The 10187-nt window shown below is 28.5% G+C and overlaps 1 protein-coding gene and 1 pseudogene across 1 annotated transcript; one reads left to right on the forward strand and one right to left on the reverse strand.

Annotated features, from left to right (window-relative positions):
• Positions 1 to 2990: 2990 nt before the first annotated feature.
• On the forward strand, positions 2991 to 3932 carry LOC145752181 (carbonyl reductase [NADPH] 1 pseudogene; annotated as a pseudogene).
• Positions 3933 to 4266: 334 nt separating this feature from the next.
• On the reverse strand, positions 4267 to 9824 carry LOC145752180 (X-ray radiation resistance-associated protein 1-like). Its single transcript, XM_082568407.1, has 17 exons — positions 9731 to 9824; positions 9317 to 9408; positions 9047 to 9124; positions 8750 to 8894; positions 8514 to 8611; positions 8186 to 8331; positions 7736 to 7904; positions 7425 to 7542; positions 7096 to 7255; positions 6792 to 6910; positions 6528 to 6649; positions 6244 to 6385; positions 5968 to 6053; positions 5698 to 5824; positions 5217 to 5430; positions 4647 to 4757; positions 4267 to 4431 (listed from the first exon to the last, which is right to left on the reverse strand). Exons 1-17 carry the CDS (start codon positions 9822 to 9824, stop codon positions 4344 to 4346), a joined length of 2109 nt encoding a protein of 702 aa, XP_082424533.1. The 3' UTR covers positions 4267 to 4343.
• Between the last annotated feature and the right edge of the window lie 363 nt (positions 9825 to 10187).

A 10187-nucleotide genomic window follows, 5' to 3' on the forward strand; every position in this document is an offset into this window, starting at 1 on the left:
ATGCAAAACATAACCTGATTTTATATTAATTTTGATGTTTAGTAATATAATATAAGTAACATAGGTATTTTGGAGCTAAGATTTACAGAAAGTCATGTGCATGACACGTGGTAAATGATCGCAAAAAGGAAAATTCCCTAGTAGATTATACCTTATGTTTTTAGATTATACATTTTAAAAAAAATTTATGCTTTTCAAGTGTTTTTTAGATATGTATTTTTAATATTTGTATATTATGTTTATAACTGTATTGAAAAAAAAATGCATTAATTAACTTATCTTACTATAAGTAAAAAGTTTTACATTAGGAATCGCATTAGTGTGTTATTTCCAATGCTGTTTCCGTATAGTTTTCATATGTTTTTAGCAATATTTAACGTATTTAGTTAAAAAAAGTAGTCGGCTATAGTTTTTGTTGCTTAAAACATTTTAATACCTGCAAAAATTATTAGTATATAATGAAAAGCACTAAAGTAACTTTTCAATATAGTAATTTGCTTAAAATGCAAGCAATGTCAAAAATGCATATAGAATATTTAGTTTATACAAGTTTTTTTTTACAAAAAAATAGAAGAAATAATACTTGGATCTGATTCACAAACTCCAAGAACTGGAGTAAATGTTCCCAGAATACAGGTTGTTACAAGTCCACCCCCATTAGATATATAACCCTCTGCACATTCATAAATAAAAACTGTTCCAGATTCATAAGGTGGGTGTGGAGGTCCAATAGGAATTGCATTCGGTATTTCCTGGGGTGAAGCTTGGCAATAACCTACAAATTCAAAAAAATATTTAAAATAAAGTGTACAATATCTTAGTCATTTTTAAAAGCTTTCTGCATATTCCAAGATGGAATATGTATCATTTAAAAAACCTAAAAAAATGTTTCTATGAATAACCCTAACATTATTTCAAGTTAAAGTTTTGTATTTTCATTTGTTAACACCAATTAGAAAAAAATTGTACTTGGATCAGGTTCACAAGTTCCAACAATAACACTAAACTCTCCCAAGACACAAGTTGATGTAACTTGAGGAAGCAAATTGATCCCAATAAATATAAAACCCTCATGGCACTCATAAAAAAAACTTGTCCCATCAGGATAAGGAGGTCCTATTGAACCATCAGATGTTCTCATTGCATTTTGTAGCACTGGTGGCTCAATATTACATTCCAAAAGTCCAACTAATAATTTAACAGTTTTAATTAGTCCTTACAAATCATATTAAAGCTTTTATTTACAGTTTAGTATGTTAATAATCGAGTAGATCAGTTACTTGCTTTATTAATAATTAAAGATTTCACAAAATACTTAGTTTCTTACAATAGCAAAATCTTTTTGTCTTACATAAATGTATAAAAACATTTCTTTAACTTATTTTAGTGAAATTCGAGTTTTGATATTTTATACAGAAAATTAACTTACCCGAATAACCCTTTCCTATTAGAAATGCCCAAATACACAAAAAAGCTAATTTACTAACTTGATATACCATATTTAATGACACATCAAATTTTATCTTTATTGACAAAAAAACACTAAGTTATATATTTTTTAGTCAAATATAAATTTTAGTAACACACAAAAAAACTAATCAAGCTTAAATTTAAAAAAGCAAAGCCTTTAAAATTTATCTAAATAATTCTTGGTAAAGTTTTACTATATATAAACAATGTTTTTTTATACTATCATAATTTAAATTTAAACAGCATCAATTATTATTTTGTTAAGCATTTTAGTCTAAAAAATCTTTATAAAATGAATAAATCACTTTATAACTGTATGTATTGTTGGTGCAATTCCTTGTTAAAGCAATTGTCTAATAAGACAGGAAATCATACGATTCCTATTATTCATCTATTTATTGTTATAATTTTCTGTTTTAATCGGGCTTAATCTATTGCTCAGAATGTTGCATACATTATACAAATCTTTGTAATACATTGCATTAATATAACTTCTTACAATTTAAAACCAAAAAATAGATGTTTAATATGTGTTATCAATCTATCTATGTTATATTTAATTGACAGTATTTTTCTATGTATTAAGAATAATATTTTATAAGTTAAGTTTAATTATTACAACAAAAACTTAAAAATAAGTTGATCACCTTAATTTTTGATTGCTATTATAACCAACTTTTGCATGATACCAAAACAAAAAAATCTTGATCAACATTAAATTTATTCCTTAAATTTTAAGCAAAAAAACATAAAATAATTACGAACTTACCATTTAATGTGTGCTAGCTAAATTTAAAACTGTTAGAGTGTCAGACAAACATTTTTTCAGCGTTTTTTAATATTAAATTGCATCCAATTGCATAATTATTGTAAATATGTTTTCTATCCATCTTTTATATTAAATTAATCTTGACATCAAAGTAGATGCAAAATATAACCTGATTTTATATTAATTTTGATGTTTAGTAATATAATATAAGTAACATAAGTATTTTGAAACTAAGATTTACAGAAAGTCATGTGCATGACACGTGGTAAATGATCGCAAAAGGGAAAATTCCCTAGTAGATTATACCTTATGTTTTTAGATTATACATTTTAAAAAAAACTTATGCTTTTCAAGCGTTTTTTAGATATGTATTTTTAATATTTGTATATTATGTTTATAACTGTATTGAAGAAAAAATGCATTAATTAACTTGTCTTACTATAAGTAAAAAGTTTTACATTAGGAAACGCAGTGGTGTTTTATTTCCAATGCTGTTTCCGTATAGTTTTCATATGTTTTTAGCATTAATTATCGTATTTAGTTAAAAAAAGTAGTCGGCTATAGTTTTTTTGGTTGAAACAACATTTACAAAAAAATCTATTTGACTTTTAAAAGAAAAATAATAAATGCAATTTATTAAACTAAAATGTTTTCTTTGTGTATAAAAAAGTTACTACCGTCACCATAACATGTGCGTTTTAAAACTGTTAAAATGGTTTGTTGTTTTTTTTAGTCCGTCAATAAGTTAGGATAAAAACAATTAGGTATGTCAGAAAGAAGTAGAGTTGCTGTTGTGTCCGGTTCTAACAAGGGAATTGGATTTGCAATCGTCCAAGCTTTGTGCAAAGAATTTAATGGGATTGTATACTTGACTTCAAGAAACGAAAAACGCGGAAAAGAAGCCGTTGAAAAACTAAAATCTGAAGGTTTTAATCCTAAATACCATCAACTAGATATTACAGATATTCAAAGTATTACTATGCTAAGAGATTACATGGTTGCTAACCATGAAGGCATCGATGTATTAATTAACAATGCTGGCATAGCATATCCAGGTGCATCTACTGTTTCAGTAGCAGAGCAGGCGCATACAAGTTTGCAAACAAATTTTTTCGGCACTTTAAACATGTCAAAAATATTGCTACCTATTATCTTGCCCCATGGAAGAGTGGTTAATATATCAAGCTTTATGTGCAAAAGAGGGATAGGTGAATGCAGTGAAAAATTGCAAGCAGAATTTAGTTCCGAATCTATTACTGAAGATCGTCTTGTCCAGATAATGAACGAATACGAAAAATTTGCTAAAGAGAATAAGCACCATGAAAATGGATTTGCAAAAACTGCTTTAGGTAATAGCAAAGTAGGTGTTACAGTTATGACTAGGATACATGCTAGGATTCTACGTGAACAAGGAAAAAATGATATTTTGCTAAATTGTTGTTGTCCAGGTTTAATTAAAACAGATATGGCTGACCCAGCATTGAATAGTACAAAGACGCCAGACGAAGGTGCTGTGACTCCAGTGTATTTAGCTTTGTTACCTAAAGGTGTGACTAAGCCACATGGAGAATATGTTGTGGACAAAATTGTACAAGCTTGGTAAAAAATCGTAAAATTACAATTGTTTTCCGTAAAAGGAAGCAAGACACTCTAAAATTTGCCATTTACTAAATTAATGATTATTAATGCCAAATAAATACTTCATTTAAAGTGTTTTAGATATTTTTGGATAGTCATTTATAATTTCATTAAGTATTTATAAGTTTGATCAAAAGTAGTAATTTTTATAATACATGCCAACTTTTTTGTGCAATATTTTTCTGTGATGCACATTGTATATGATATTATTTTTGGTATATATTTCTAATTGTATAACTTATGTATTAATTTGTTTTTTTATTTTGTTAAATTAACAATTTTGTTTATATTTGCCTAATTTAAATGAAGTATATTTTTATCCTCGTTAATTAACTACATAAATCTGTTGTAAAAATTCATTAATATAAATATATTCCAGATTTATACAATATTATAATTTATTAAAATAAATTTGTTTTATTTAGAGCAGAAAGTAAGAATCGTGCAAAGTTAGTTCAATACAGAGTTAGGATAATTTATCAAGATTTGCTTTTGACTCTTCTAAAACACGATGAGCTTGTCTGGAAGCTTTCAAAGACTCTTCGCGGACAATTCTAAGTAAAAAAACTTTGATATTAATTAAGATTTTATTTAAGTACATTCGATTAAGTTATAGCAGAAATAAGGTAAAGTTATTATAATTAACAGCTTAAACAAGTATATAATTTATTTAAAAGTTTTTTTTAAATTATTTTTTAAAACCTTTAATTTTTTTACAAGCCTTTTAAAAATAAATGGGGTTTTAGAAAGATAAAAATAAAATTTAAACCTGTATTTTTCTTCAACTTCCATTAAAAGATCATCAGCCTCATAGTTAGAAATATTATGTGATTTATTATCAAGAGCATCCACCAAATTCATGTCAGTAACATATGTGTTTCTAGGAAAAACCATGCAAAATTTAAATTATAACCGGATAGAACAACACAGTATATTATACCATGTTTTTCTGGAAAAAACCATGCAAAATTTATACCGGCAGCATGGTGTATTGGTAAGAACACTTGCTACACCACCATAAGGTTGTGGGTTCAATCCCCACTGCTCTCATGCTGTAGTGCCCTTGAGTAAGGCGCTATAAACGGTATGAACTCCTGCTGAGCCAGCACTTAATCAGCAGCATAATTACCGGGCAATTATAATCTCTATAATATCCCAAACTGCTAAAGGCAACTCGAGACTGGGTCGTAGTAACAAATGTTACTCTATGTTTAAGTCGCGCAACCGACCTTCCCACATTGAGGTTAAAGATATATACAAAAAAAAAATTACTAGTTGTGTTGATGTTATAACTTTAAAAAATAATAATACTTTATAGAAGGTAAACTCATGAAAATACCTGTTTCGCATTTCAACCAAGGATTTTTTAAGTTTTTCTTTTTTGGTGAGTAACCTATGTTGATTTTTATTTCGTGCCACAGACAAGGCTCTTATGTGTCGCGACTCTTTAGGGATGTACAGTGGAGTCACCTCGTTTAATGTAACGTCACTTGTTCTATATACAGTGGGGAGGGATAACACACGATGTAGTGCTCTTACATTACCTTGAATACCTAAATTTAAAATGAAATTGTAATTTATACAGCTGTGGCATGGTGGCATTTTTTACACTGGATTATTATGATGTTTTTCCATACTGTTTGGAGTGACCTAGTATAGTTTATATTAATATTAAATCACATTATTGCTTCTGTTCTAAATTGGAAATTGGTATTTTAAGTAACATACAAAATTTATTCCAATTAATAAGGTAAAACTATTTATTAAAAGTAAATAGATGAGTGTAAATTACTTGAAGTTGATAATAATTAATAAATTACCTAGAGGCTCATGTAGAGTTTCATCTGGTTTGGCATCAAGTAAAATCTCATAACCTTTAAATCTAGGAGGGACATCAGGTTGTTTTGCCTTCTTTTCTCTTGGAGTTTTTTGTTTAGTTCTCTTAACCTAAAAATTTAAAATTAAATTGTTTATTAACATTTGTAAACTACAATTTAAAAAAAAATTTTTTTTTAATAACTATTGCATTAAGCATTGTTAGTTATTATTGCTTCATTAATAGGTTTTATTTGGTCGATTTATTTTCACACCTGTTCATGTACCACTGGCTCTTGTTGTTGCTGAGGGTTCTCATCAATCTGTGTGAGGAAAACATTTTCCCCTTCACCATCACTTTCTAAATAACACAAATTAAAAATATTTTAACACACTGGTTTTGTTTGGTTATTTGATACAAGCTTAAATGGTGAATACTATTAATGCCTTATCAAAAGAACCTACTAATATGTACAGCACTGTTACTTATTTTAAATCTCACATTACGTATATTACAAAACCTATTTTTATGTTTATGTATAACTTTTTACCTTGTGTGGGTTGAGGCAGTGGTGTTGTTGTTTGATTTATGTTTGGAGTTGTAGGTGGATGGGGTTGCATTGAAAGTGCTTTCATTGAGTTAATTAAAACATCGACGGGTTGTTTGGGGATTTTAGGTACAATTGAACTAACCTACACAAAAAAGGGGTATTGAGTGATAAAAATTGTTTTTAAAAGTAAAATAGAAAACAGACACAAATTATGTCATATGCAGATAATATTTTTTAATAAATTTTCAATTTTTAAAATTTATTATGATTTGGTTTTACTTTACCTTTCTATCCTTTTCTATAGGAATCCTCAGATGTGGTTTAATAACTGGAGATTTTGGTTGGAAGCGGTGAATGTTTATTCCCAATCTTCTTCTAAGATAGTGGGACATCAGTGCGGGTTCACCTATTAAAAAATCAAATTAACAATAATAGCCTGTGTTAATTTAAAAACGAAAAATTTGCTTCAATAACTTTGAGTTTGGTTTATTATTCTTATTTGGAGCCTTGCGATTTAAAATCATGGTTAAAATAGTGATTGTAAATACCACTGTTACTGGCTACCACAGGATTTCCATGCAGAACGAGATGCTTAAGTCTTGGCCAAGCTGCAACTGCTAAAACACATTCTTCTTCTGAGATTCTGTTGTTTGTTATACTAAGCAATCTAAAAGAATTATATTTAAGATTTTGTATGTAAGTTTGGTTAAATAAAAGGTATTTTAATTAAGAAAACATTATTAATTGCACAAGGTAAAATAAGTAGTAATCAAGGATAAGTTAACCTTTTTTCTAAAAAACACTTACACAATTACATTTAAAAATTGTAACTTTTTACGTTGTTCTAGGTACCTTAATTGTTGAAATGGTGGGTTTGGGGTCCCTAGCCCAACAGAGATTGATTTTAAAGACTCCGCAGTTTCGGGAGCTTTCTCATCAACTTCTTTTAGGTTGGATGAGGTTGCAGCGTTCTTTTTTGCGGTTTCCATAGTTGGAGGAGGCACTGGATGCACTTTAAAATGTATTTTTTATTTATACTTAAAAAAAAGGACAACTTGACTACCAAACCATGAAGCAACTTTTATTTTTTCAACTAAGTATCAAGGAGTTCTTGCAGTATTTTTGTACTTCTTATAAAACATGTTTTATATACACATCATGGGGCAAATTTTAATATTTACCTTCTCTGCTTTTCTTTTCACTTGCCTTTCTTGAAACCCTACTTTTCCTACCACTCGAGGCAGATTTCTGTCGGCCAATTGATGAATGTGCTTCTGATACGACCCTATCACCCACAACCTGTTTTTAAATTTGTTGTTATTAAGTCAAATTCTAATTTATTGTTATGAGTTTGCGTATTGAAGTTTCTAATTTTTATTTGCAGATAATGTCATAATAAACTTTTAAAAATAAACATGTCATTATCCAAAATCATTTTTTATTGTTTAAAATTGTTACTTAAATATGAAATGCTCATGAGTAAAACACTTACCTTTAAATGTGGTATAATCTCAATTCTATTCTTATCCAGGTTAAGTTCCCTTAATTGTGGTAGTGCAGCTAGTGAGGCAAATATGGAAAGATCTGATAATCTGTTGTCATCCAACATCAAAACTTCTAACTCATTGAAACGTGGAATTATGTCTGGCACTTCATCAGCTCTATGTAAAAATAACTTTAATCGTTTTTTATATACTTTGTCTGCTATTCTGCACCAATTAGAGAGGCATTTAGCAGCACTACATATAGCACTGGGTTTGATTCTCACTGCTTCTGTATTAAAGCATTTCTAAAAAAGCATTCCCACCTTTTGACAGCCAAAAACCTTTATTATAATCAGGAAATATTAAATATACCTTAATAAAGTGAGCTATTGCGAAACCTGGACATAACAATAAATATTTCTTTTTTTATTTAGTAAACATTTATAATTTTATGTTACTTTTTGTTGATGATAATTGGTCTTGCCATGTCAGGGTGAATATTATGAAGTCCGTTTCCAGTAAGAGTTAACACTTTAAGTTTGGATAACACTCCGAGCGATAAAATATCATCCTCACTCAAGTTGTTATAAGATAAATCCAACACCTATGAAAAATTAATTATTATTTAAACATACATACGGTATAACTTTTACAATATCGAAAATAAAAATATAGAAAGTACGTTCAAATAAAAGCTTAAGATCCTACAAAAAAATGTATTTTCATTGTGTTTGAAATGAAATACCAGTAGATGTAAAATACATTCTAAACAAAAAAATGTTGTACTTGTAAGTTAGGGAAATCTCCCACTTCAACTTTTAAGTTTCTAAGCCCATTTACTGGCAGTTCTAGCTCTCTAAGGTTGGGAAAACTGTTAAAAGGTCCTTAAAAAAAATTAATATAGTTTCATTTTAATACAGTTCATGATACAAGAATAGATTGGTAGTTTAACTTAATACTTTAAATTCTGTAGGTATATACCGCAAACAATCTTCATAATATGTTAAAGATATGCTACTTACGGAATGAAAGTAAATTTTCGGCAGCGTTTACATAAGCAACGTTAACAAATTGTTTAAAGTCTTCTTCGTTGATATTATACAAGTCGTGGTCGCTGACATTAACACTGCATAGGTCTGTTGGTGTATCCACATGATGTCTTTGCATCTGTTTAATATTAACTTAAACTATAAGGTGCAAATCAAAATATATTATTATATAATATGTTAAATCAAATATATACCCTGTTTATGTGGTCTTTCTTTTATAAAATTTGACTTGATTATATTTAAAAGTATTAGTTAAACAATTTCATTTACCAAAAACTTAGCGTCCAGTGTATTGGAATTATTGATAAAATGTCCAGCAACATTACTTTTAACCAAACTGCGGGGAACCTATAAGTTTTTAATTGGATTAGTGTGATATCAAACAAAATTAAGTTAAACATAAATAAACATAGCTTTAAATATAATTGTGCTAAAAGAAGGATTCTATCAGCTTTGAGAAAGAATCATTAAAAAAAGATTTTTTTATGTAAAAAGCTACTGGTATTTTATGTAAAAGTCTAGCGTATTTTTATATTTTACCGGCGAAATTTGTAGATTATTCTGTGGGTTAAATAAAGCTTGAAATCGAGTTTGTTGTTCTTCTGCAAAAGCTACAACCCATGATCCAGCCCCTGTTAAATTAACAACAGAAATAAAACATTGAAACCTACTTCATAACAGCAGACCAGGGATATTAAAAGGTTGGGTCCTTTTAGAAACTGAGTTTAATGCCTGTTCGCTGTCTGCCTGTTAATTGTATTTTATGACAATTTTTTTACTTGGCAACAGCTTATACTTCACTGCATTAAATACATTTTATATTTAGTGAATCGTAGCGTCTTTATGTAAATTTAAACGGCATTTAAAATTTACCTTTTCAGCTTTTTGCTTTAAAAACAACGTTATTGAAAAATTTCATTAATTTTGACTTCTGATATTCAAGAAAATCCTTACCTTCTAGAGGCCTTCTTGCTATTCCTCTAGGTGGAAAACAGTTTGAGGCAAGACTGTTTTCGCCTTCTAATTTCCAAACTGCAGAGGCAGCCATCTTGTTCAAAATGGCGTCGTTTGTTACTAAGATTATTGTTGTTACGTTGCTATTGCGCCCTCTAGGTAAACAAATAATATTTTTATGGGGTTTATTTTTAGTTTTACTAAACTAACTTTGTTTAAAAGCCTTTAAATTGTTTTTTAAGTTAATTGATATATTTATTAATTAATTTAATGTGTAATTTAACAATTTTTGACTTAAATTTTATTTTATAAATTTAGATTTTTATTGTAATATAATAAATAGTAAATATGACATCACAGTCGTTCGCAAGCAACACCACTTAAGAAAAAAAAATCATTTTTTAGAATTTTAACTTTTTACATGGTGCAGCACTACGCTGGAACAGCACAAAATAAG

The sequence above is a fragment of the Corella eumyota genome, chromosome 5, assembly GCF_963082875.1.
Source record: "Corella eumyota chromosome 5, kaCorEumy4.1, whole genome shotgun sequence".
In the NCBI taxonomy this organism is placed as follows: domain Eukaryota; kingdom Metazoa; phylum Chordata; class Ascidiacea; order Phlebobranchia; family Corellidae; genus Corella; species Corella eumyota.

Bases quoted from the DNA above. Each gene is read 5' to 3' on its own strand.
- LOC145752180 (XM_082568407.1), bottom strand. From the start codon at position 9,824: ATGGCTGCCTCTGCAGTTTGGAAATTAGAAGGCGAAAACAGTCTTGCC. The intron at 9,125-9,316 runs GTAAAATATAAA...AAAAACTTATAG, and splicing joins ATAATCTACAAATTTCGCCG to GTTCCCCGCAGTTTGGTTAA. The intron at 5,431-5,697 runs GTAATTTATTAA...TTTTAAATTTAG, and splicing joins AACTCTACATGAGCCTCTAG to GTATTCAAGGTAATGTAAGA.